Below are 26,237 nucleotides of genomic sequence, written 5' to 3' on the forward strand. Positions count from 1 at the left end.
AGCCCCACTGCCACTGCTGGCCCTCAGCTTTGGCCACAGAGGGGCCTCACATCCCTCCAAGCCCATCACAAAGCTGTGTGAAGCAACTGGTCACTGGAGAGGCCATAGGGGACGTCCAGGGCTGTCCCAGGAGGTTCCCTGTGCAGCACCTGTGGAGGGCATTGCTCCCATTTACCTCATCAGGTGGCTGACAGGAAATTTTGGTTGGAACTTTGGCTGTAGCAGCTTGAGAGAGCAGCACGTAAATCAGAGAGAGAAGGAAAAGCTTCAGCAGTCAGATGAACCTTCCACCAGCGGCAAGGGCTCCCACCTCCAAGTCTCCTGTTTTTCTGAAAGCAGTGAGAAGCATTTCCAAGGACAAGTTCTGCAGCAGAGAGAAGTTCTTGCTGCCAGGACGCATTCCAGTTTACTTTAATGTAGTGTATGCTCATGGATAAGTGATTATGGGAGAAGATTTTCCCCATGGTCCCTCCACTGGTCAGTGGCAGGGACACAGCAGGAGATGAGGGTGATTCTGGCTGTGTTTGGAGAATGGGCCCCTCCAGCTGTGACTGTATTCGGCTCCAAGGAACAGCTGCTCTTCTGCATCCATTTCCACACTCAACATCTCAATCTCTCCTCAACCAGGTTTTTGATGTCCACCCACTGTGGGGTGAGCTGCAGCCGGGAGAGAGCCAGGAGGTCACCTTTACCTTCTTTGGGCACCCCAATATCGTCGCCCGTGTCACAGCGTTGTGCCACGTGGAGGGAGGCCCCACCTATGAGGTGGTGGTGACCGGGGAGGCTTCACCCCTAGCTACCAACTGGATGTGGAAGAAATGGACTGAGCACTGCAGGTACAACAGGCTTCTTCTGTCACAGCTCTTTGTCTTGGAATCACAGCCAGCGGGTTCCTGCCCACCTCAGTCCCAGGCTCTGTCCCCTTCTCAGCTCCTTTGTTGGCTCTGGGGCTTTGAATACAACCCTTGAGAGATATGTCCAGCATCCAAGCTGATTTAAACTGGCCATCTTCACCCCTCCCCTCCCTTCCTCCCTGGCAGAGGGACATCCCACCATCCTCCTCAAGGCACCTAACACGGCCTCCTGGGGAAGACAAGGGTCCCAGTGAAGGTGTCCAGAGGCACATGTCCCTGAGATACGCCTCCACTGATCTGCTCCTAAAGCTTGAGCTCCAAGGAGATGATCTTGTCTAATTCTCTTGCTTGATCCACAGAATAATCCAGGGAGGAAGCTGGGCTTTCAGTCACTTCAGTAACTGCAGAGAATGTCCCAGAATAATCCTCCCCTCACATCCTGAGGCTGCTACGGGACACCTCTCCCCTCACAGCCAGGCACAGCCCCGCAGGGCTGTTCCCTCCTCACAGCCCGGCACGGCCCCGCGGGGCACTTCCCCTCTCACAGCCCGGCACGGCCCCGCCGGGCCACTCCCCCTCACAGCCCGGCACGGCCCCGCGGGGCCCTTCCCCCCTCACAGCCCGGCACGGCCCCACGGGGCCCTTCCCCTCTCACAGCCCGGCACGGCCCCGCCGGGCCACTCCCCCTCACAGCCCTGCACGGCCCCACGGGGCCACTCCCCCTAACAGCCTGGCACGGCCCCGCGGGGCCCTTCCCCCCTCACAGCCCAGCCCTGCTGCGGAGCCACTCCCCTCGCAGCTTGCACTTCCGGTTCAGCAAATTTTGCCGCTTTGTCCATCAGATAAGGCGCACCGGACTATAAGGCGCACTTCCGGTTTTGGGGGAAAATTTTAGTCAAAAGGGTGCGCCTTATAGTCGTGAAATTACTGTACATTTTATCTCCTTTGCACCCGGGGAAATCCCTGTCCCCTTTGCCATTGGATGGCCACTGGGGAACTCACATTCTCTCCCTACTGCCAGCTTTTCTGCCCCCTCCCCTCTCATCCTACTTCCTTTGGGTCAGGTCTTCAAGCCCATCCCTCTCCCAGCTCACAGCAACAAGCAACAAACCAGCCTGAACAAATCCAATCAGCAACGCAGAGAAACAACAACTTCCACTCTTTAACTCAATAACCTTTTGTCTTCATCTCACACACCTCACCTGCCACCTCCTTTGTTTTTCCTGGCTGTTGGTTACCCCTCAGAGTGCAGAGGACCTGGTCCCCTGGTTCATTTATTACTGCTCTTGCCCTTACATGGTTTTACCACCTCTCTAGTTGAGCTGGTGAACTTTGTGATTTCCAAATGGCCTTATTTATGATAGCCCTCATGTACTTTTCTTATAGGTGTATGATTCCATTAAGCATTTCTCTCCTGTTCTGGAATACAGACGTTAAGCAGAAAAAAATGTTACTTTAAAAAACACTTTGCCTATTTCTACACCTGTATGATGGGAATGATGTGATTTCTTCTGCAGTGTTCCTGCCGACCCTGTGAATTCAGATGAGGATTAGGAAATGGAATCATTCATATATTCTTCAGAAGACAAAGCTTGACAACTTCAGTCCTGAAATTCTTTCTGAAACTGGGAAGCTCTTCATGAATAAGTTTTTTTATGCTAAGCTGTTTTAGTTTATATTTAGTTTATATTTAGTTTATATTTAGTTTATATTTGCACTGAAATGGTTTTTCCCTGGGCCGCCCTGTAGTCTGTCACATCATTTAACCATTCCCCTGTCCCCTTTTCCCCCTGGAAAAGACCAAGGAGGCTTTTCTTTCCAGGATAATCTGAGGAGAAACCCCGGACTGTGACAGGCGGCGACCTCTTTTATGGTCAGAGATCACTCACCTGCACAGTAAAGGGTGGTCTGTGAGTTCTTATTTTGCAGTCAGGGCGCAGCAGGGCACGAAAGAAGACTCGAGAGCTGATGTTCTGAGGTTTCCAAGGTTATTTATTCTTTCTTATCTAAGGAATTTTCTGTCTACCTTACAGCGGTCCACTCTGCAACTCATCCAAGGCTGTTCTCCTGCCCTCCGGGGCAGGACTTATCTTTTATACCCTAATGTACGTCTACTTTATTTACAATTAATCACCAATACTTTATACCCACTTTACAGCGAGCAGTTTTCCCTTCACCAATCCCGAGTTGGCATCCTAACCCAGAAGATGGATGCCAAGAAGAAGAAGAAGAATTTCTTACTACGCCACAAATCCTCCGTCTTGTGTCCAAAACCCCCTAATGTAAACAATCTTTAAAACCTTACTTTTCTACCTTTTAACACACCAATTTACACTCTACTTATTTCTGTGACTCTGTAATTCTGTATATAAAGATGGTAATTTCTCCCAGGGACTTAGATGGAACTCACAGGGATTTTTGGCACCTTGCCAAGGCTTCTGAGCCCCCTGTACAGGCTCCAGGGAAGCCAGGGGAATATCCTGGGTTCCCACACCGGACCACAGACAATCAGGTCCAGCTGGGGGGAAAAGGGGAGGGGGGAATGGCAAAACCATTTCAGTGCAAATATAAACTAAAACAGTGAAATAAAAAGTCTAGCATAAAAAAAACTTATTCATGAAGAACCCGTGCCAGTGAATGCTTTGACATGTGATCACATGGAAACTCACTCTGAAGGACGCAACAAATGAATTGAAGAACCTACTGTGTGATAAGAACCTCGAGGATTGGCATTGGCACACCTTGTTTACCAATAAAGCAGGGAAATGAATGTCTTCTGTGAAGAAATCTGTGAATGCTGAGCTCTCTACCCAGGCATGATGCAAATTACATGAGATCCTGCGCAGTCTTCCTCTTCTCCCAGATGAAGCTTTTAGGGACAGAGAAGTGGATTCTGCCCACCTCTGTGAAGTACCTGGAGCTTCTATAGCCAGCCTTAACCATCACTTGAAGTCCCACCGTGTCCCTTGCCACTGGAATTGGGTAGCTAATACTCTAAACCCATATGATGAAGCCCATGACACCCTTCTGGTGATCACAGATGGTGGTCTGATAGCAAATACGTCACCTTGGTGCTACTTTGGCCCAGATAACACTGGGCTTTGGGGCAGACTGGTAGAGAGAAGACTCTTGGTCCAGTGTGAGATGTATGATTATGTGGATCACTGATTAAGTGGGTCATTATGACTAAAGTTACTGCTAATTCAGTACCTAAATATCGTCAATGCAGTATAAAATATAAGCAGGTCTAAAGGACTACAATAATAGCAGGTTTGCTTAGAAACCTACAGGTTTACAGTCTTTGGCATGGCAGAACTTCCAGACACAAAGCAACAAAGCACCTATGGAGCTCCTTCAGGATTTTATCTGTGGACATGACTGGATCTTAGTTGGATCTGCAGTCAGAGGCAGCAGGAGGCCTGCTGGGTCGTGCAAGGAGCTCAAGTGACACAGGGGGACGGTGGCACAAGCCTTTCAGCCCTTGCTCCTTGCCAGGTGCAAGGGAACCCTGCAAGGCTGGGCTTGATGCTTCAGCTCTTCCTCTACCTTCTGGAAACTTTCCCATCAATGATGGGATTTCAAACTCCAGAAGAGCAGCTTCCATGAGGTGCATTCCCAAAGACAAAGATATTCTAAAGTGAAAACCACTGCTCTAACTTGTGCCACTTTGCTTCTGAGTTTACCAAGAGGAGCATGGTACTAAGAACCATTCTAATTTTTGTATTTGTAATTTGGTTCAGATTGTCCTGTGTGGTTTTTCACATTTGGCACCAGTTACATTCCACCAGTTGATAAGGTCTAACTACACAAGTTATCATAAATTATCACCCACACCCATAGGAATTAACCTTACATTAGTAAGGCAGCTAACGAAACACCAAGACTTGACAGAAAATTCTGGAAGAGATTCAGGAAAATGGGAAAAAGACTCTGGTTACCATCTACCATGATATAAAAGAGTTAAGCAAAGTGTTAGAAAGAGTAAACCAGGACACAAATCATCACTGGTGGGATGCACTCTTTGGACGGTCGCCATCTGCAATGGGGATTTTGAACAGGCTTTGCCCCCCTAGCATTGTCATACTGACATTAGTAGGTGTAAGTCTGGTGCCATGTGTTGCAATACTTGTTTGGAATTGGAGGACGTTGAAGTGGATAGCAACACTGACTTCCCTAGAAGTACACGGAAATGCCATGAGGGATACATACTGAGAGGAGTGAGCTGTGCAGGTAGACTGGAAAGGGGAAAGGTATCAATAGTACTAAGTAAAAGAATTTACTGATTTTGTAGAAAAGGGGGGACTGAGGCAGGGAAATTAAGAATCAAGCATCAAGAAAGGCTTTGACTAAAAGGGGGCTGACAAAACCATATGGAATGCCTAAACATTTACTGTGCTTACAAGAACAGGAGGAGAGCAAGGCTACACAATAAGATAAAGAGCTAGAGTGCACAAACAGGATGCAAGGACAAAGGAACCACAGGATAAGGGGGATTCTCCAGACCCCTGAGCCAGGAAAGCTGGTATCAAAGTCCAGAAGATGACCAAAGGACCAAAAAGCGCGTGTGCAAGGAGACAAGGTGAAAAGTGCAATTGAGAGGAAGAATGTTTACTTGATCCCAAAGCCCGCCAGGTGACCACGGGAGCGACCAACAAGGAGCAGTTGCAAAGAGGCGTGGAGTGAATTTTAACACGAAGGGGGGACAGGCAGGTGGGAGGAAATGAGTATGTATTAGGTATGTTAGTCCTAGTTTGTAGAAAATAAAAAGAGAGGCACAAGCCTCTGAAGGTGCGCATGTTTTTGGAGGAGCTATTCCCCGTGCACCTCAGCGCTGAATAAATACATACTACTCTTATAACTTACTTGATGGGTTAAAGAGTGTTCCATGCTTCACATGTCTGTGCTTTCTGTTGTACTTAGGGCCTCAACCTGCAGTAATCTCAACAACTTTCTACTAATGAACCCTTCTCTGTTATCTCTTCTGTTCCTTGCTGCTTTGTGCTTTCAGAGAGGTATTGCAACAGTTATTCCTTTATGTAGAAACAGTACATTCCTTTCGTAGTGAAGGCAATTAAAACTCGGTTGTGACCTAAGCACTGACTTAACCCTGTCAGCTGCTCCACAGCTCTTGAGTGAAGCTACATGGGCAACTTAAGCTGCTGTGGTACCTATTGCTAAATGAGCGTGCATTGCCAAAACCTGCTGATCTCAAGACTGAGATGCTGGCTGGCTGGCTGAACATGTTTTCAAAACGTAATTTCTTTCTGATTTCTTTTCGGCACTAGAGAGAATTGGGTGACAATAGACTGTAAAAAAAATACCAGTGTTTTGGAACTCAATGTATTTAAAACTGCCTTGATTATGCATTCAGACAGCCAGAAGAGACATCAATATGATTTTGTAATTTAATTTATAGCTACTAGAAAAATAAGCAATTTAAAGTAAGAAAAATGTTTATAATACTTTTTTTCTAAAGACAAAACTTGATTTATGTTCCAGAGAAAATTACCGTATTTGAACTGAGGACTGGTTTTGGCCATCTATGTGTTACTTCCTTTGAGCAAAATTATTAGCCCTTATTCAGGTCTTCTTGTTCCTGTTGAGAAGGGAAACTGATACATCAATGGCATCAAATCCTTCTTGAACCTCATTGTTCTTCCAAAATGAAGTCAAGTGTCAAGTACATAATGAGAATCTAGTGGGGGATATTTCTTTTGCACAGTGGTCCAAGGGTTGTTTGGTTTGGTTTGGTTTTCTTTCCACACAGCATCAAACCGTGCATTTAACTCATTTACTTCAGTTTTTGGTCGACCTTCCACCAGCAACTTCCACTGTTCCCGTAGCAACTTCAGATTCTTCCTCTAACTTCCTCCAGAAGCATGGCAATACTACTGTCACATTTATCCTGAATGGCTGCTCCCCTCCATGAAATTCAGGCCTGGACGCTCAGAACAGTATCTGATTTAGTCATATATGCTCGGAGGGTGTGTGTGTTCGTCTCTCGGGGAAGGGAGGCACTCACCTGGCTCAGCTGACTCATTACTAATGAAGAGTTTTCTTCCGCTTCGACAATTTGTCCCCATTGATTTGTATCTAAAAGTTAGTGCATTTCTGCTCCCATGTTATAGATACTCGTGACAAATTGGAGGAGCCAGTTTAGATTAATTATAGAAAATTTATTAGTAAGTGAATTTAGCAAGCGATAACTGAGCAAAACAGCGCTGGGCGGCCAGGGAGTCATTGCTCCGCCAATGGCTCGCACCAAAAAGCACTTTTAGTTCGTTTTTATACAGTCTATTTTCCGGTGCTTATGGCTGCTCGTTCTGATTTGCTGGTGCACTCTGCGATTTTAGCAAGCAGGGGCGAGGAGTTGCTAGGGGTCGCTTCCACCTCCTGGTGGGAATTGATAAGGGTCTGCTGTGGTCGTCTTTCTCAGCACGTCCTCTGGTATTGTCGTGTCTCTGTAGTCTGGTGGGGGCTCCTCTTTGTTTACTCAACAGGAAGAGGTGCTAACGAGTAACCCTTTCTTTGTATTCAGCGTCTGTAAGCACTTACTGAACAAGATTTGATAACAAAGCACGTTCCATTACAACCATGGAGGTGGAATAAGGTGATCTTTAAGGTCCCTTCCATGTACTATGATTCTGTGACTGGGCACGAAGGCAGCACTTTCACGGCCCTTCTCCCACTGGGAGCTGCCGGGACCGCACGGAACCGCTGGAGCCGAGCAGCGCCAGCGCCGCATGCCCGGGGCAAAGGAGCCCCGCGGTGGGCAGGGAGCGAGCGGCTCCCGGCACAGGGACACGGCCGGCATTGGACAAGGGGAAAGGGAAAGCCAACCATCGAGCGCCGAGCGGCGGAGTCGCGGCGGTGCCGGGGCGGGGCCGGGCTGGGCGCAGCCGCGGCGGTGCCGGAGATGGCGGCGGAGCGGGAGCGGGAGCCGGGCCCCGGTCCCGGTGCCGGGCCCGCGGCGGGAGAGCGGAGCGCGGCCGGAGGGTGCCGGTGCTCCGCTCTGCCCGCTCCTGGGCAGGGGGTCATGGAGGAGGCTCGGTGCCGCCTGCGGGAGTTCGATGTCGGGGATAAGTTCTGCCGCTTGCCGCTGCCCAGAGCCGCCGTGCTGCTGCCGCTGGTGGTGCGGCGGGGGCGGCTGCACCTGCTGCTCACCGTGCGGTCCATGCAGGTACCGGAGGGCTCCGAGCGGCGCGATCCTTCCCGGGAAACCACCGGTGTGCGCTCCTCCGATCCCGCCCCTTGTTCCCAAGGGCACGGCCAGCTGTTCCCACGCTCCGGGTTCTGCTGTTTGCCTGCCGGGAGCACGCCGGGTCCCCGGAAACCCGTGACAGGAGACGACAATTTCCAGAGTCGGCAACGACCGATTGATTACCTACAGAAGGAAAGTGACAACGCAGTGCAGCTTTATTCAGTGACATTCCTCACTCTGCACTTAATATTGCTCTTTTTGCCCTTTAATACATAAAAGGCAACAACCCAAGGCTCCCAGAACTCTGTCGCCAGCATTTTGTTTCCTTTTACAACTCTTGTTTTCCGTCCCTGCCTCACATCAACTGCCTGTACTCAGGAATGACTTCTTCTTGTTGCTGGGTCTTGCCTAGAAAAAAACCCAAATAATCGCAGTTACACAGCTGATACACTGACTGTAAATGTATTTTTTACTGAGCCTTGATGCACAAGCCTACTACTGGAACGTACTTAAAGGCGTCTTAGAAATAATTCACTTTTTAGTGTACAGTTAAGAAGGGACAGAGTCTTAGAAGCAATAGCTAAGTAACTATTCATTTGTAATGAGTCTGCTGAGTCGGCTGCATGTCTCCCTTCCGAGAGGCAAACACGCAAACACACACAGACACACAGACACACAGACAGACAGACAGACACACACACACACACATACACACAGACACACACACAGACAGACACACACACACACACACACACACACACACACACACACACACACACACACACAGACACACACAGACACACACACAGACACACAGACACACACACACACGCACACTTTGGCCAAATGGCAAGCTTTTATATCCTTTCATGGCTGGGGGTGGTCCCAGTCCCCTTTCCCACTGAATGGCTACTCAGGAACTTAGGCTGTCTCCCGAATGCCTCTTCTGTCCCTTCCCTTCTCATCCTTCTTCCTGTTTTGGTCACGTCTTCAACCCTGCCTCTCTCCCAGTTGTCAACAACACCCAGCAGATTGAACAAAACACATCCCAAATATAGGTAACAACAAATAGGAAACAGAACCAAGCATTTTCATTCTTTTGCTCTGTAATGCTTTTGGGCTAAAGCAAAATGTTATTTCCTGTCTCACAGATACATTATTTAATTGTGTCTTTTGGAAGTTTTTGCTCTTAGAGTCTTTTAATCTTGCTCTGTCTGGATTAATCTATCAGTCATTTATGCAAACAAGATGATGCAAAAGGTGAACTTGGACATACTAAAGCAGAAGTTCCAGTATGAATTACACAACACTGTACAGGTGCAGTGTATTTCTGATGGCGAGGGTTTATGGATTAGCAGGGAGTAGGCTCAGCATTTTCTTAGGTAGCTACTCTTACTACCGTGCACATTTCTTTCTTGCAGAAACCTTAACCACCATTTCCAGCTTCTTTGACTGGAAAGATAAACATAAAGGGATGTTGCAATACCAACACACGTCTGTGTGGATCCAATACGGATCATAAACCTTGTTATATTTAACAGTAGTACATTCCAGTCCTTTACATTCTAGCTGAGAAGATCACCAGGGGAAGTGTGTTTTCCAGGAGGTAAAAGAGAAGCCACTGATAAAGATGATATTGACACTGCTCTCCGAGAAGCTAAAGAAGAAGTGGGTCTTCAGCCAGAGAAGGTGGATGTCATCTGTAGGCTGATGCCTGGAATTGATAAAGTGAGTCAGCATATCATTACAAAATAAGTTTGAGTGGTTTTCGTTTGTGAGGTTGGCAGTGACCTTTTCAAACCTGCAACTGCCAAGAGGCATCACTTCTTCAGGTGTGCAGCCCGTGTGTCCAGCAGAGGCCAGGAAAAGGGTTCTTGCTCTGTGTTTGGTGTTTGTGAGACCATCTTTGGGACACCAATTAGTGATGCTCTGGAGTACCACACAGACAGTGCTGTGCTGGTAAGAGTTTAGCAGAGAGCCATGAGCACAGTCATGGGGTTTCTGCAAGTGGATGATGAGCAGAGAGGCTGAGAGAGGTGGGCTTGCTCAGCTTGAAAGCTACTAGGGGGTTTGGCTGCTTACTTCCCCTGGGTGGTCGCAGAGAGGACGATACCAGAACTCTTCTTGAGGCAATGGACACAGCAGCAACATGGATTTTTTGATGAGATACAAGAAAAAAATATTCTTCACCATGATGTCAGGCCAAAACTGGAGCAGATGTTCCTGACAGGCTGTATAATCTCCAGCCCTGGAGCATGCAGAGCTCACTCACCCAGGCAGGCTCCCAGCAGGCTGCTCTAGCCTCACAGAGGTCTCCTTCCGTGTCTGCTGACTCCAGGGCTGTGCACATGGAGAGGGACCACCAGAGGGGATGTGCCCTGGGATTGTGTAGAGACCTCTAGCAGGGAGACTCCCGGAGGTGTCTTTGGAGTGTAGGTCACCATTTGTGAACTAAGAGATTCTCATTTTCAATAGCAGTGTTCAGTTTTACATAGGATCAGTTTCCCCATAGAACAGAGGAATTGCTGTTTCTGAAAACTATTTTTGTTCACCAGGTAACAGTTTATTACCATGCCTCCTGTTTTTCTATCTGTTAGCATTAACCTCTCCTCATGTAAAAAGGAAAGAACTACTTTTGAAATTGTATTGCAAAAAGCTTTATTTAACTTCTTGAATTGTAATTCTGTACAGGTGACGTTAAAGCCACACAGTTCAGAGGCAGTGTGTAAAAAGAACAAATTTTCCCTGCTTTCCAGCCAATTACCTCAGTCAGTAGGAGAGACGATGTGGGTTTTCGACCACAAATATTGTATGTGTCAGATGATACTTTTTCTCCTCAATATATACATTCCAGGTGCTTCTGACTTGGACAGAGTCTTTCCAGACCTGAATACCACAAACACTGTTTTGCTCTTCCTCCTTTCTACCTCCTTGGTTAGTGTGAATAAATAGAACTAGCAAGGTATCCTAAAGAATTTGGTGTTCCATTAATGCAAACTGTGATTTCAGTAGATTTTGCCTTCCTATGGAAGAAGGGATTATATTTAGAATTAAAAAGTCCATAATTAAGCAGTTGAACACCTTGCCTGGACTGTTGGAAAACCCATCTGCAGTGGGACTCCTGAAGGTGGAAGAGCAACGAGTGCCAATTGGCACCTCAACAGTGCACTGCTGGCAGTACCGGACGAATCGAGATGCCGTGATCCCCGTGCACAAGATGATCCGTGAGCTGGGGAGCCAAGGGGCGGTCAGCAAAACCCACTCACCCTTCAACAGCCCCATCTGGCCCGTGCGCAAGTCTGATGGAGAATGGAGATTGACTGTGGATTATCGTGCGTTGAACGAAGTGACTCCACCGCTGAGCGCTGCCGTGCCAGACATGCTGGAGCTCCAGTACGAGTTGGAGTCCAAGGCAGCAAGGTTGTATGCCACCATTGACATTTCCAACGCATTTTTCTTCATTCCTCTGGCAGCAGAGTGCAGGCCTCAGTTTGCCTTCACCTGGAGGGGCGTGCAGTACACCTGGAATCGTCTGCCCCAGGGGTGGAAACACGGGCCCACCATCTGCCACGGACTGATCCAGGCTGCACTGGAAAAGGGTGAAGCTCCAGAACACCTGCAATACATCGATGACATCATTGTGTGGGGGAACATGGCAGTGGAGGTATTTGAGAAAGGAGAAAAGATCATCCAGATTCGCTGGGAGCCGTCTTTGCCATTAAAAAGAGCCAAGTCAAAGGACCTGCCCGAGAGATCCAGTTCCTAGGAGTAAAGTGGCAAGATGGACGGCGCCAGATCCCCACTGAGGTGATCAATAAGATCACCGCGATGTCTCCACCAACCAGCAAGAAGGAAACACAAGCTTTCCTAGGTGCCATAGGCTTTTGGAGAATGCACATTCCTGAGTACAGTCAGATTGTGAGCCCTCTCTACCTGGTCACCCGTAAGGAGAACGATTTCCACTGGGGTGCTGAGCAACAGCAAGCCTTTGCCCAGATCAAGCAGGAGATCGCTCATGCGGTAGCCCTTGGCCCAGTCAGGACGGGACCAGAGGTAAAGAATGTGCTTTATTCTGCAGCCAGGAACCATGACCTGTCCTGGAGCCTTTGGCAGAAGGTACCTGGGGAGACTTGAGGCCGACCTCTGGGATGCTGGAGCCGAAGCTACAGAGGGTCTGAGGCCAATTACACTCCCACAGAGAAGGAGATCTTAGCTGCCTATGAGGGAGTCCAAGCTGCCTCAGAAGTGATCGGCACGGAAGCACAACTCTTCCTGGCACCCCAACTACGAGTGCTGGAGTGGATGTTCAAAGGAAAGGTTCCCTCTACCCCCAAGCCACCGACGCCACCTGGAGCAAGTAGATTGCCCTCATCACGCAACACGCCCGCATCGGAAACCCGAATCACCCTGGGATTTTGGAGATAATTACGAACTGGCCAGAAGGTGAAAACTTTGGTCTCGCCGATGACGAGGAGCAAGAACAAGTGAGCCGTGCTGAGGAAACCCACCGTATAACCAACTGCCAGCAGATGAAACATGCTACGCTCTTTTCACCGACGGCTCCTGCCGTGTCGTGGGGATGAACCGGAAGTGGAAATCAGCTGTATGGAACCCTACACAACAGGTTGCACAAGCTACCAAAGGAGAAGGTGAATCAAGTCAACTTGCTGAACTCAAAGCTGTTCAGCTGGCCCTGGACATTGCTGAAAGAGAGAAGTGGCCAAAGCTCTACCTTTTTACTGATTCGTGGATGGTAGCCAGTGCTCTGTGGGGTTGGCTGGAAAAGTGGAAAAAGGCAAACTGGCAGCGTAGGGGAAAACCAATCTGGGCTGCCGGCGAGTGGAAAGACATTGCCACCCGTGTAGAGAAGCTACCTGTGAAAGTTCGTCATGTGGATGCCCATGTCCCCAAGAGTCGGGCTAATGAGGAGCACCGACACAACGAGCAGGTAGATCAGACCTTGAAGATGGAGGTGTCACGGATAGAGTTAGATTGGCAACACAAGGGAGAATTGTTCCTGGCTCAATGGGCCCATGATGCCTCAGGTCATCAGGGGAGAGACGCCACGTATAAGTGGGCACGTGACCGAGGGGTTCATTTAACCATGGACAGTATCTCTCAAGTTATCCATGACTGTGATACGTGCGCTGCCATCAAATAGGCCAAGTGGGTGAAGCCCCTCTGGTATGGTGGGCGTTGGTCCAAATGTAAGTACAGGGAGGCCTGGCAGATTGACTACATCACACTGCCTCAGACCCACCAAGGCAAGCGCTACGTGCTGACCATGGTGGAAGCCACCACCGGATGGTTGGACACCTACCCTGTGCCCCATGCCACTGTCCGAAACATCATCCTGGGCCTTGAGAAACAGGTCCTTTGGAAGCATGGTACCCCTGAGAGAATTGAGTCAGACAACGGGACTCATTTCGAGAACAGCCTCATAAACAGCTGGGCTAGGGAACACGGCATTGACTGGGTGTACCATATCCCCTACCATGCACCAGCAGCTGGGAAAGTTGAACGGTGCAATGGCCTGCTTAAAACCACCTTGAAGGCACTTGGTGGGGGGACTTTCAAGAACTGGGAGGGTAATCTACCAAAGGCCACATGGTTAGTGAATACCCGAGGCTCCACTAACTGAGCAGGCTCCGCCCAATCTGAGCTCTTGGGAACACCAGATGGAGATAAGGTTCCAGTGGTACACATGAGAGGTATGCTAGGGAAAACTGTTTGGGTGAACTCTGCCTCCAGCAAAGACAATCCTGTCCGTGGTGTGGTTTTTGCTGAAGGACCTGGTGGGTGATGCAAAAGGATGGAGAGACCCGATGCATACCCCAAGGAGACCTTGTTCTAGGGTGAACTATCTAGGATACTGTGTCTGTAGCTGCATGTATGTATATAATTTAAAGGTTCTAATTTGATGTAGTATGTTAGAATGGAAAAAATTTGGGATGGATAATGTTGGGGGTTGGGGGAGATTTTAGAAATTTTTCCCATTATTATGTTAAGCTGGCCGGGGCGGCTCCCCTTTAGCTGTTAAGTGCTCAAGACAAAGGGATGGTCGAGGGCTGCTTTGTCCTTCCGGGGATGGGGGGACACTCGCAGATCACCGGCCCGAACTCGGAGAGAGAGGTTGCTTTTCTCCGTGGTGGGACCAGGCCCCTGCACTCTGACTGCTAAAGCTTCCTGCGTCTGAGAACAGCGCTGAGAATTGGGACGCCTACGGTGAGCAGAGTTCTTTCCTCACCTTCTCCCACCTGGGACGGCGCCGCCGCCTCGCTCCCCTGCTCCTGCAGCAGCCGCCACTGAGAGGCTGCCTTGCCCTGCTCCATCGGGACTGTGCAGACGAGGAGGGCATCTGTGACTGGAAAAAGGGACTGAGACTGAGTTTCGTTCTGTTCTGTCACTAGTTTTTTTTCTCATAGTTGATGTTGTTTTTCTTTGTCTTGTAGATATATCAGTAAAGAACTGTTATTTCAAACCCATACCTTTTGCCTGAGAGTTCCTGAATTTCCAAATTATAGTAAACTCAGAGGGAGGGGATTTTCACTGTCCAATTTTTTTGGAAAAAAAAAAACCTCTCGCCTTTTCCTTTTCCTGGCAATACTGTCCCTTTAAACCAGAACAGAATGAAACCATACAACTTCATTTAAAAACCCACCAAATAATAAAAAATGGCGATAGAGAAATGTCATAATATTTGTTTCATATTATCAGAATTTCTCTCCTCTCAACACCCTAATGTACTTAGGGTTACCAGTTAACACAACCAGACTACTACAAGTTTTCATGTACAGTAATTTCACGACTATAAGGCGCACCCTTTTGACTAAATTTTTTCCCCGAACCCGGAAGTGCGCCGGACAAAGTTGTGAAATTTGCCAAAGTGGAAGAGTGAGCCGCAATGGAGGGGCGGTGCCGCGGGAGCGCCGAGTCACGAGGGTGGGGTGGAAGCGGGCGAGCATGGCTGGCAGGAGCCGCGAGGAGAGGGAGGGAGTTGCCGCCGGTCCCGGCCCAGGCACGGGCGGAACAAGAAGCGGGGCGGCGCCACCCTGGGTGCAGGGGGGAAAACGAGAAGCCATGTGGTGCTGGTCTCGGCGTGGGGGAGACGAGAAGCCAGGTTTCCCTGGCCCGGGCGCGGGGGGAACGAGAAGTGCGAGCCCGCAACAGCCCTGAGCAGAGCCCCCCGGAGGCGGCATCGGAGCAGCGGTGGCGTGGCCCTGGCAACCGCGGCAAAGCGGCGGTGGCGGCGCAGCCCCTGCGGCTGCGGAAAAGCGGCGACGAGCGGCACAACCTTGGGAAAGCAGGGAGAAGCGGAGGGGCGGCACTGCGGGAAAGCGGAGAGAAGTGGTGTGGCCGCCGCCAGCCGGGACAAAGTCGGGAAGCAGCGTGGCCTTGCGGTGGGAGCTGTGAGCTGTGCCAGACAGCACCGGTGGCGGGTGGGAGTGCTGGGGCCCGCTGCATGGGGAGGGCGTCTGGGGCTGCATTTAAAGGCTACACCGATCTTTGAAAAATGTTTGCAAATTGAGCACCTGCCAGTAATTCGTTACTTTGTTGCGCGCTGTGCGGCTCCTCCCTGCAAGAAAAAGTGCGCCTTATAGTCCGGTGCGCCTTATATGATCTACAAAGTTGCAAAATTTGCCGACTCCCTGGGGGTGCACCTTATAGTGCGCCTTATGGTCGTGAAATTACTGTAAGCATTTAGAATAGCTGTCAGAGTTTATCTGAGACCATTTTCTGCTTGCCATCTGCTTTCAAGACTGCAGCTTGCAGTTGGGTAGTGGGTCACAGCAGTCTTAGCTGTGTGTTCAGAGTTTGGCTTTACTACCCACTGACAACACAAAACCCTGTCAAGTCTCTGGCTGGAGCAGTCCCGAGACATCATAGCACGGGATATGCTTGTCAGCTCCGTATCCTGGTAAATTGGTAGCATGCTGGTGAATTTTCTTTACTACTGCAAAGAAATACAGTATTTCTGATAAATTCTACAAAATATTTTAGTGGAGTTTTTATTTTTCCACAGGCTGGCTGCTGAATTATGTCAAGGAAAACAAGACTTATTAAAGTCAGAGAAGTTAGTGCAGTATGGACTGCAGTAAACTTATTTTTAAATACTCTGAAAAGTCTTGACCTGATTCTGATTTTTGCTATTAACAGTTGACATAATGACATTTCACTTGTGAAGGATTTGAATCCACCTTGTATTTTCAAATAATTTAAGTAATGCATTTGCGTAAAGAAGTATCGTAGGTCATTCTACACCCCCTCTTGTTTCCATTTGGATCACTGTGCACTGTTTATCTGTTGATCTTGCTTTTCTTTCTGTCTCTCTCTCAATCTCTGTCATGCCAGTGAAGCACATCACACCTGGTCTGCAGTCATAACTTTGTTTCCTTGGTAAGACTCGTGGAATTCTTCTCCTGTGCATGTTACATACAATTCACTAGACTGTTTCGTGGACCTGCAGTTAATTCTTGTTCTGCCTGAAAATCAGTTTGAATTCAGTAAGAGGCTACCATTACATTCATTGACATTCCTGATATCTACTGCTCCTATGAGTCAGTAACAAAACAAATCATAGTTGCCTTATCTCCTAGTTTAATTTTAAGACGATCTAATAAGAAAAAAAAAAAACATTTATGGAAGTGCAAATTAATGGCTGCATTGGATTTCATTTCAGCTGGTCCATAATGACCTGGAAAACACAGTGCATTAGTATGTCTCGATCAGGGAAACAAATTTCCAATGGCTAGAATATCGTGTTGGCATCAAGTAGCTGCACTTTCAAAAGGGCTCAGTTATTGAGTGTTGAATGCTGTTGGACCTTGGGTCTCTGGTCTGAATGTACTTCTTAAAACCTGGTCATGAGTTGCCTTGAAATCTTGCTTTGACTGCACACAATGTTTGATTTAAGGTGTTGACCTTTCCTTACTGAATGAGAATATACATATAAATATTCAGTGGGTTTGAAGAGGGATCAAAGAGAGAGTTACTTCCAAAAATAGTCTGTGCTTGTGTAGCCTTTAAAAATGAAAAATAGATCTTTTCAGAGTAATCGTTGTTGAAAATGTGCTCTCATTACTAATTTTTAAATTGCTTTTCTTGGTGCAAACATTTCTATGCTGGACCCCCTATTGCATAGTTGGAGAGAATCCAGCATTTTAGCTCTTTAATCAAACTCATAAAACTCTTCACAATTACTCTATCTTTGATGGTAACAAGAAACTCCCAAAGTATGTTAATAAATATCTTCAAGCACACTCTTTTCGTAGCCCTAAGCTACATACAGTCCTCTAATGGGGATCCTCTGCTACAAATATTCAGCAAATAGTTGGGATACTCGTGTGTAGCACGTAGGAATGTTAAAAAGCAGATCTCAGCCCTCTCAGCTGAAGATCATATTCCTGAATGTCCTTCACATGATTCATTGGCTCAACAAGTATCAAGTGTCATCCCTTTGGGAGAAGAGCTTGGTAAGGCACTATTTAATTTTTCCTCAGTAAGTCAGCTGTGTCTTGATTTTGTAGAGGAACGAGTACTAGCTCAGTTTCCTGACAGAAGAGGGAAGCAGAGATGCCTGTGGGGTGACAATGCTCTGCCAAACAGGGCTGGCAAGAAATACAGGTAAGAGAAGCAGGGGTTCTTAACTGCAGTGAAGTTTACTCTGTCATAACAAAAAGAAGGTATTAAAGTCACTTTTTAATGCTACCTGGTTGACATGGAAGCTAAGGACACTTGTGATCAAATTTCTTTTCTTTCCTTTTTTTTTTTTTGTTCCACCACAAAACCAGACAACCCATTCTTCACCCAGTTTCTTTGTCCAGGGTTTTGTACCCTGCATAATGAAGAACATCTGTACCTCGAGTAAAGCTTGACATTTCCCTGCCTATTCACCAAAGGCCTTTTTCTCTTCTTTCAATGCAACGCTACAAACTCAATGCCTGGGAAGGAAAACTAGTGGAGTGTCCGGAATGTTCTATTCTAATCACCTTCCCTCCATATTTCAATAGAATTTCCCAATTCATATGGTAGTAATTTCCTTCTAATCATGTTTCCTATGTAACTTTGTTTATTCACTCCTACTTATTCCCACTTGCCAAGAAAGTGCAATGAGACTATCGTGGACATCTATCTTTCATTACACTAAGAACAGATTAATCATGCTGACAGCATGCTAATAAAAGGATGGTTTTCATTAATTAGCACTTATAAATAATTAGTTAAAGGTTACAGAGTGCTTAATGTATTCTTTAGTAAACAGTTATTACATGGACTAGCCAACCAATAAATTGCTTATAGCTAGAAAAAGCCTTTCTCTTGGGCTTAGAGTACTTCTCAACCTTTCTGAAAACCATCACCACCTGAGCAAAGCACTGATTGCCTAGTCTTGTGGAAAATGAAGCCTTTTGTACCTCATTGCCATAATGCATTTCGTATGAGTTTATTATATCTTTATTATTCATACTAACATCTCTTTACTTTGCCTTAATTGTTTGGTCATGTGCATAGGATTGATATTTTGAAAGGAGAGAGAGACCATTTTGCAGCCTACTTGGTGGTGTTGGGCAAACCATCAGAGTTCAGGTTGAGGTATAGTGATTTATGGTATGCACTGCTCAGGTTCCTATTAGCAACTTCTTCATTAACTCTTCCTAGAAGTGCCTCCTGGACTTAGGCTGTAATCATTACTGAACAGCTCCATGTGCACACATGTGAGCAGGTAAAGTTTTATATTTCTGAAGAAACCATCTGATTTTATTTTAACACTAGTAGAATCAAGTTTCATAGGGCATCTAATGAAGACTGAAAAATCTGGATTAAAACTTTGAAAAAAGGCAGCAAAGCTTGTCTCTGGTGGGCAAGGACTACATCAAGTCTCCTAACACCCCTGGTATGTTAGCAAGATCCAATGGATACTGCTTAATTACCATATATTGGCAAATACATTACATTAAATATTTTTATGTATATAAGATTATAGTGCTGTGCAGGCAAAATTCTGAGAAGGTTTATAAGCTTATAAAATTTCTATGAGCCTGTTGTCTTCCATTTATCACAGTGTTTCTATAGCAGAGTATAGAAAGGAAAGCTCAAGGTGTTTTCTTTGTTACCTCTCTCTCATCTCAAGGGCTCTATTCTTGAGAGGAGAAATTCCAGGATTCCACAATGTAACCTGAGCTGATCCCAAGAACTCAGCTGGATTCTCCACAAGAACCATCCACTGTCACAGGGTTGTTTTTATCGTCAGCCTCAAGATGATAAACGTTTTCTTACAGGATCACCCAGAAAGCGTTTTTAAACAACGAGATTTTTATATGATAGTTTTTCACCATGTAGGGAAACTCCATGGAGGGGCTCATGTTCCTTATAATAGGTACCCCAGCAAAAATAGCCTATGAAAATGTAGTCCTGTGTCAGTTAAACCAGGTGTGAAATTTATGGTAAATTTTCAGTTTGGCTATAGCTATAGGGATATGCTGAGATACTATTATTTCAGACAAATCAGAGGTTAAGAAGCTATGCACACTTTTAATCATGTACAAATATAGGTAACAAAATTTTTTACCTCAATATTAGCAAGTGCTGGTAGATTTAGAAAGAAAATGGGATATATTTGGGCTCTTGTTTCTGCTATATTTCAACTCAGGATTAAATGAGAGAATTCAGAATCAGGCTATTTTAGAAATACATTGAGTGTTGGAAAATGAATTTAAATACAACACATTGCAGATGCCTTGAGTAGTTAGGTCTTATACAGCTTTTGGACTGTATTATACAGCAGGGATCCAGATTTTATCCTGTGGCCTTTAATACAATAGTAGAAAAAATTACCTTTTTGAATCCTTAAAGAAAGTCCTAGGAAAGAATGGCCTTAACATGGGTGCATAAGCTGTCAAAAATACTACAACAATTAAATACTGTTAATTGCAAATTTATTGCATAATTTAAGAAAATCTTGCACCTTTCATAGATAACAAATATGATTTATCCTCCAAGCAGCAATGTATTTAAATATTTGAATGAAATGACAGAATCTGCTATTTATGACATGAAGGCAATTATCTGTTGTGAGGTTCAGAACACCCAAAAGCAGACAGCACGTTTTACTTCATTTTCAAATGTCAGGTGTTAAATTGGAACATTTGCATGTGGTCTAGCTCACTCTCCTGCTCCCCTAGGTTGTACTGCGCTTCCCGTGGGAAAGGTGGATGAGGGGGAATGTTGTGCCAGGAAGGAGCTTGTCTCCCTCCTGGAGCTTTCAGGAGCTCTCTGTGAATGGCAGAGACCATCTGAACCTGCAGGGACAAGGCTTAGCAAGGCTTCACATAGCAGAGTGGGATCTAGTCCCAGGCTGGTTTTTTCTGTGGGAATCTTCCAAATGACATCTATTATTTAACCATGATTGAGACATTTAGAGGCAAGCATGACAAGACTTGCTGATGTTTTAAAACAGCTACTTCCACTTTTTCTAGCAGTATATCACTGTGGACTGCATGTAGTTAAATAAGTAATACCTGATTTTTCTGTTTCATTTATCATTCTTAACCCATAGGTAAAACTCTTGGCCACAGATTAATCCAATTAGACTCTGTAAAGGATGATGGCTGTTTTTCATAGGAGCTCACAAAATCCCTAAGTATCTCTTAAACTTTAGATCCTTACTGCTCATATTGGAAAGGGTTACCATGCAGCAGTATTTTCTAATTAAAGTACAGAAGTAGGAGGTGAAATCCAGTAACCCAAACATCAGGCAGAAGTAATATGCTAAAACGTAGTATATATCCCTGTACATAATGAGACTACTCACTAAACATACTATTATTTTAGCATTCAAATAGAAAATAAATTAACAGAGAAAACTTGTGTTTCAGGAAAGAGTGAGTTCAAGGCAGGAGCAGGATAGCTTTAACTTGCCACTTTCTAAGTGGGAGGAGTTACTGAGCAAAAGTGTGTGTTGATAACCCAAAACATGGCCGTGGTCCTTTGTGGATGTAATTATGGGATCAGGAATTCACAAACATATCTCTTGGCAGTGCGGCAGACTTCATCCACCCACTTGCCTTGGGATGACTGAGACAAAAAGACACAGTTCTCACGCTTGCCCCCATTGGGCTGGGCATGGTCCCAGTTGAAGTACTGCAGAGCCATGCCATTGACATCAACAAACCTCCCTTCCTTGACCATGTCAGTGACACCCAGCCAGAACTCGGACACGCTGGGCATGCTTTTCTTGCCGTAATCTCGAAGGATGTTTGTTTCCTCATTATTCCTCGGGATAGCCAATGTCCCCCCCTTGGCTATGCAGTCTTCATTGGCTTCATGGAAATGTTTGGTGCCTTCTGACATGAGGTAGCACTTCTTGTGGGCCTTGGTCCCACGAAGACACACTGTGAACAAACAGGAGTTTGCACGTTCAGTACAAGTGTGAGCCTCGGCTTTCAGTAATGGTTCTCCAAAGATAATTTTCCAAAAGCAAGATGAAACTTGAGCAGACTCCACAGAGTGGGCCTGAAATTCAGAGTAAGGTCAGACTTACGTGCTGCTGTTTCAGTTCGTGTAGGACCCTGTGTGCAGCCAGCCTTTGGGAACAGACTACTAAAGTATAACCCAGGCCTGTTCTCAGTGGGCCTTTTACCAAATAGTCCTGCTTTCACACATTTTCTTCCTTATTATTCCATTTTTACATCTTATCTAAGCTCAGTTTCCAGCAATCAAAGGCTGGACATAAATGTGCTGTATTAAATGTCTCCTGCTGACCAGGAAAATATTGATTTGTAATTCATAAAAACTCTAAATCCAAATGAGGTAAAGTGACTTAAATCTGTTAGTGCTTAAAAAAAGTGCACACTTATTGCTGTGCTTACAAGACAATCTGGGCCCAGTTTTCTAAACATTTGAATTTATAAATCTGTTTGCTTTTACTTCTGCGGGGGAAGTCTTGATGTAAAGTCCAAATGGACCAGAGGATTAATTTGTCAGCTGCTCTGTCACTGGAATTGCCTTGCAGAGCTGCTGCTGGGGTTGTTCCAGCCCAAGGTCTGTGGGGGCAGGAACACAGGAGGGAATCTCTAAACTTTGCCTTCCAGCTCTTCTAATTCAGATTTGTGAAAAAACGATTCTCCCAAGAAAAATAATGATGGCAAGATTAACCCTTCTTGGTGGAGTGTTTCTTTTGATCTGAGGAAGTTACCAAAGGCCTGGAATAGACTCCTGTGAAAATTATTTTTAGAATCCTTCATGTTATTACTTGCAGATTATTTCATTTATTACTTAAGCTCGTCTTCTACTTATGTACATCTTCTGTCCTGATGTTTCCTATAATCTGTTTTTAATTCCTATCATCTATTCTTGTAAAAAAATAATTATGTCTCTGATCAACTGGATATGGAAGTCACGTTGGACCACATCCTATGTCTCAAGTTTTTAGTATTTCCATTTGTAGTATTCATACATTCCTTAGCAGAGTCATAATTTTCTATTAGGGTTTAACCTTCAAATTCTAAACCTTCCAATGGCCAAAGAGAAGTAGCGAACCTATTTATTAAATGTGGAATGCTTTAAAAAATTTAGAGTAATGGGAAAAATCGAAGGGACTTCAGCAGTACTGCAGCAATGATAAGGACTGGATGTCTTTAGGGAGAAAGTCTGTGCTGCAAAATGGTGTGTGGCAGCATTTCACATTTCACTCTATTTAGAAAGGAGACCCACGAAGTTCAAACAGAAGAAGAAATCAGATTTTTAAGGTGTGTCCTGGAAATGTCCATAAGCTGAAAATGGAGCTCCTTTTTTCAGCTGTTACAAGGACATTAACAAAGACAGTCAGAGCTAAGGGTTGATAGGTTTCTTTTTGCCAGGTTTGGATTCCAGTTGCACAGTGTGGGTTATAAATTTAGAATAAAGCTCAAAGTAAGTTTTGAGGAGAGAAAGTCTCCCAGTTCTAGTTTCGTTTCTAAGCCACTGCATGCTTCCTCTCAAGCTCCTTTTGGAAGCAACACAAGAATTACTTTTAAACAAGAGTTACTTGTCTACCACAGGCTCCCTCTTTTAAGAAACTTCTAGAGCCTTCTTATAACAAATTTGAAATAAAAATATTTTGTAAAGCCCAAAAAGCTCCATGTAACCCAAGGCATAAAACTGAAAAACCCAGATATTACCATCCCTAAGGAAAATCTGTTCTGTTTCATGAGAATGATGTAATTTCCTCTGTAATGTCCTCTCGTACATGTTTAAATGCCAGGTTTTGTGTCAAGAGCTGTGAAAAAGCACAACTGTCTAGTAGCTGCATGTGTATTTACCCTTCTTATTTTGTTTGGAAATTTCCATCTAAAGGACTCTGCACATTTGTTCAGAATATTTCTGAACTCATATTGGATAGAATTTTGAAATTTTATGGCAACATTCACATTTGAATATATGTTCATATCAAGGCTGGGCACTTAACTTGCTGACCACCTAAACTGTCAGACACAGGAGCCCTCATTGTGCTGCCTTTGCTGATACAAAACTCAGAGCTTGAAGTTGTGCATAGCAAAGACAAAAGTAGTTCTTGCTCTCGGTGGACAATCACCACTCATTCCCCATTAGCTGAGACCTGATTTTACTTGAATGCTTCTTTCAACACTTGTCTGTCTGGTAAAGCTGTGGCACACCATGGTTTTATGGAGCTATACTCCTCAGTCATAAAATCCCATTAAAGAGAGGGATGGAAGTGAAGAAGAGAGGCAGTGAGAACTTTTGGAAACCACTGACCAGCATAAGTTGCTTTACCTGTCTGGAGTGCTTGTATTTCCTTCAGAGCATTTACTTCTCGCCACAGTTTGTCAATCTGGGTCTTCAGGTCATCTTTTTCTTACACAAAAAGAATATCCAGAAATTAATAGATATGCACACAGTAAAAAAAAAAAAAAGAAAATTAAAATTACATGTTCAAAGCTGTTTCAAAATATCATGGGTTGCTGTATTGCTGAGATGCATTTTAATTCTTTTTAAAGATTTGTCCTTAATGAAAACGTTCCTCTAGGATTCCTATAAAAAACACAAGGAACCCACTTTTACCTTCCCTTCTCATATTTTATCATGGATGTTGCCCTAAAAACTGTTTGAAAATCATGGATCGTTCCAGCTAATCGTTATTTAATGAGCTGGTATGTGATGTATAGAAAATGTCCCTTTTTCTTCTGAACCTGTACACTCTGATGTATGGACATGATATACAAAATATAGCAGAACACAAGTTGTGTTTCTTCAAAGAAATGTTATTTCTGTGAGCATGAAAGTTTTACACAATTCTTGTTTTAGCACTGGGAGGAACAACAAATGAGACCCAACCTGACAGTCTGAATGTTGCAGATGTGCTTGCTGAGCTGCAATCTCTACTTCCCAGGATTAGCCTTCCTCTGTCCCTCAAAACAGAGGGCCTGGGGACTTGAGTCACACAAAATCACTGAACTGGCATTTTGTAGCACTTGAAAAAGCACTAAGAATATGATGGGACAAGAAAATAAGCTAATTTGCACACAACTCCGTTTTTGTGTCTTTTCAATTTTTTATTATTTTTTTAAAAAATCATTATAATGTCTTTCAGGGCTCCCTGCTTCCCCAAGGCAGAATTCTCTGTTCTCCAATCAGTGCTGCTCTGTGCTGACACAAAAAATGTATAAACAGCCTGTTCTTAGGACCCCTAAGATTAAAACCCTAGAGACCCCAAAGGAGAAGGAAGTGTTTATAACTGTGTGACTCCAGAGAAGCTCAATCTTATTGTACAATGGTTTTATCAAAGCCACAGGTTTTTAATTAACTAGGAGTTCAAATATTTAGTGAGCCTCAATTATACTTGCTTTTATTAGAAATAAGTCTTTAAATTAAATACATGGACTTTTCTAAACAACATTCTGTGATTTTGTATTTACTCTGTAAGCTTTGCTGTGGGAACTGATTAATTATCTTCTCTTACTAAGTCTTTGATGTTGACCTGCTAATTAGTTTGACTTGCTGTTTCACAGTACTTTTCATACAAGTGGAATAATATTCCACAAAGAGTAGACAGGCAGTCTGTTAAAATTACGAAATGGTACAAAATTCTGAACAATAGTTGTTGGAGCCTGAATACCTCTGCTTGTTTCCCCTATATTCATGAATTTCCATTTTTCTGATCTTAATCAATATAGCTACAGAACTATGAATAATCAGCCAGAGTCCTCTCTCAGCTGTACCTGTGAGTTCTAAATAATATTGACAGAGGTGAACAGCCAGAACAGAGTAATATATTTGCAGCTGTTATATAGCTCTATTTCCATTATTCATTCTGGCACCTTATTTGTGGCTTTGCTAACTCATGTAAAAATATTTAAAAGACAGATATAATATAGACTCAATAAATAAACATTTGTGTAATGTTAGTTTCTGGTTCATGCAACGCTATTTAAAGTACACAGTCCATTTGCATAGTCTATAAGCTTCTATCCCTCCTCCCAGTTCAGACCCAGTACCTTTCACTCTGCGTTTGCTGTGCTTCCTGGCTTTGAATTTGGAAGCCTGGCTGATGGTCTGATCCAGCAGTAGTAAGCTTATGAGTAGAAAAATTCTAAGTCCAGTTTGTGCCATGTCTCTTTGAAAGACTCTAGGAAGGAGTTTGCAGAGATTCCCTTTAGCAGCTCAGAGAGAGGTGTCCCAGACCCATCTCAGCAGTGACTGCCTGAGCTCAGCTTTATAAGGCGTGCTGGCAGGCTTGTCTGGACTCCTTGCTTACGAAATGTGTTTGATGCTTTTTAGATGGCTGTAGCATAAGACACCTCCTTGTTCTGACAGCCCATCTGAAACTTTCCGTTCTGAGCTCAGCTGTACCAGCCCTGCACACTGCACTGATTGCCTCACCCACGAGTGCTGCATCTCCTGTTTTACCACTGGAGCCAAAACCTATGGAAAAGCAGACAGATGCTTGTGCTCTGCCAGCCTGGAGGAGGAGCAGCCAGATTTCCACACATGTCAGAGGCTTGCCCAGCACAGCTCTGGCCCACGCTGGTTAAGTCATGACAGTGGCCATCACCTTCCACTGAAGCAAAACCCTCTATAAATGCAAACAGTGCAACTGGAGACCCACACAGAGGATAAATACATTAAAATCACATAATGTGAGGAGTGCATTTACAGTAAATTCACGAATACAAGCCGCACTGAGTATA

General features: G+C 45.1%; 3 protein-coding genes across 7 annotated transcripts in view; 2 read left to right on the forward strand and 1 right to left on the reverse strand.

The window, feature by feature from the left end:
• LOC117001315 (hydrocephalus-inducing protein homolog) overlaps positions 1-2,788 on the forward strand; it is a 28,098-nt gene extending 25,310 nt beyond the window's left edge. For 4 of the 5 annotated variants that reach the window (XM_033069553.1, XM_033069549.1, XM_033069550.1 and 1 more), the window contains one exon: positions 628-1,040. In XM_033069553.1, coding sequence (XP_032925444.1) covers positions 628-969 — 342 coding nt within the window. In that variant the 3' untranslated portion in view covers positions 970-1,040. Of the gene's footprint in view, positions 1-627; positions 1,041-2,371 lie in introns of those variants that run through there. The other variant, XM_033069552.1, reaches the window with a different exon arrangement.
• A 4,982-nt stretch (positions 2,789-7,770) lies between these two features.
• LOC117001527 (peroxisomal coenzyme A diphosphatase NUDT7-like) lies at positions 7,771-11,192 on the forward strand. Its single transcript, XM_033069943.1, has 3 exons — positions 7,771-8,034; positions 9,625-9,783; positions 10,910-11,192. Exons 1-3 carry the CDS (start codon positions 7,771-7,773, stop codon positions 10,943-10,945), a joined length of 459 nt encoding a protein of 152 aa, XP_032925834.1. The 3' UTR covers positions 10,946-11,192.
• Positions 11,193-20,086: 8,894 nt separating this feature from the next.
• CLEC3A (C-type lectin domain family 3 member A) lies at positions 20,087-25,719 on the reverse strand. The gene is made up of 3 exons (XM_033069574.1): positions 25,545-25,719; positions 23,824-23,904; positions 20,087-21,443 (listed from the first exon to the last, which is right to left on the reverse strand). The coding sequence occupies exons 1-3, from the start codon at positions 25,657-25,659 to the stop codon at positions 21,052-21,054; spliced, it is 588 nt and encodes a 195-aa protein (XP_032925465.1). The 5' UTR covers positions 25,660-25,719; the 3' UTR covers positions 20,087-21,051.
• Between the last annotated feature and the right edge of the window lie 518 nt (positions 25,720-26,237).

The sequence above is a fragment of the Catharus ustulatus genome, chromosome 11, assembly GCF_009819885.2.
Source record: "Catharus ustulatus isolate bCatUst1 chromosome 11, bCatUst1.pri.v2, whole genome shotgun sequence".
NCBI lineage: Eukaryota > Metazoa > Chordata > Aves > Passeriformes > Turdidae > Catharus > Catharus ustulatus.

Bases quoted from the DNA above. Each gene is read 5' to 3' on its own strand.
- CLEC3A (XM_033069574.1), bottom strand. From the start codon at position 25,659: ATGGCACAAACTGGACTTAGAATTTTTCTACTCATAAGCTTACTACTG. The intron at 23,905-25,544 runs GTACTGGGTCTG...TTTTTGTGTAAG, and splicing joins CAGCAAACGCAGAGTGAAAG to AAAAAGATGACCTGAAGACC. The intron at 21,444-23,823 runs GTAAAGCAACTT...GTTTGTTCACAG, and splicing joins AATACAAGCACTCCAGACAG to TGTGTCTTCGTGGGACCAAG.
- LOC117001527 (XM_033069943.1), top strand. From the start codon at position 7,771: ATGGCGGCGGAGCGGGAGCGGGAGCCGGGCCCCGGTCCCGGTGCCGGG. The intron at 8,035-9,624 runs GTACCGGAGGGC...TTTACATTCTAG, and splicing joins TCACCGTGCGGTCCATGCAG to CTGAGAAGATCACCAGGGGA. The intron at 9,784-10,909 runs GTGAGTCAGCAT...TATACATTCCAG, and splicing joins TGATGCCTGGAATTGATAAA to GTGCTTCTGACTTGGACAGA.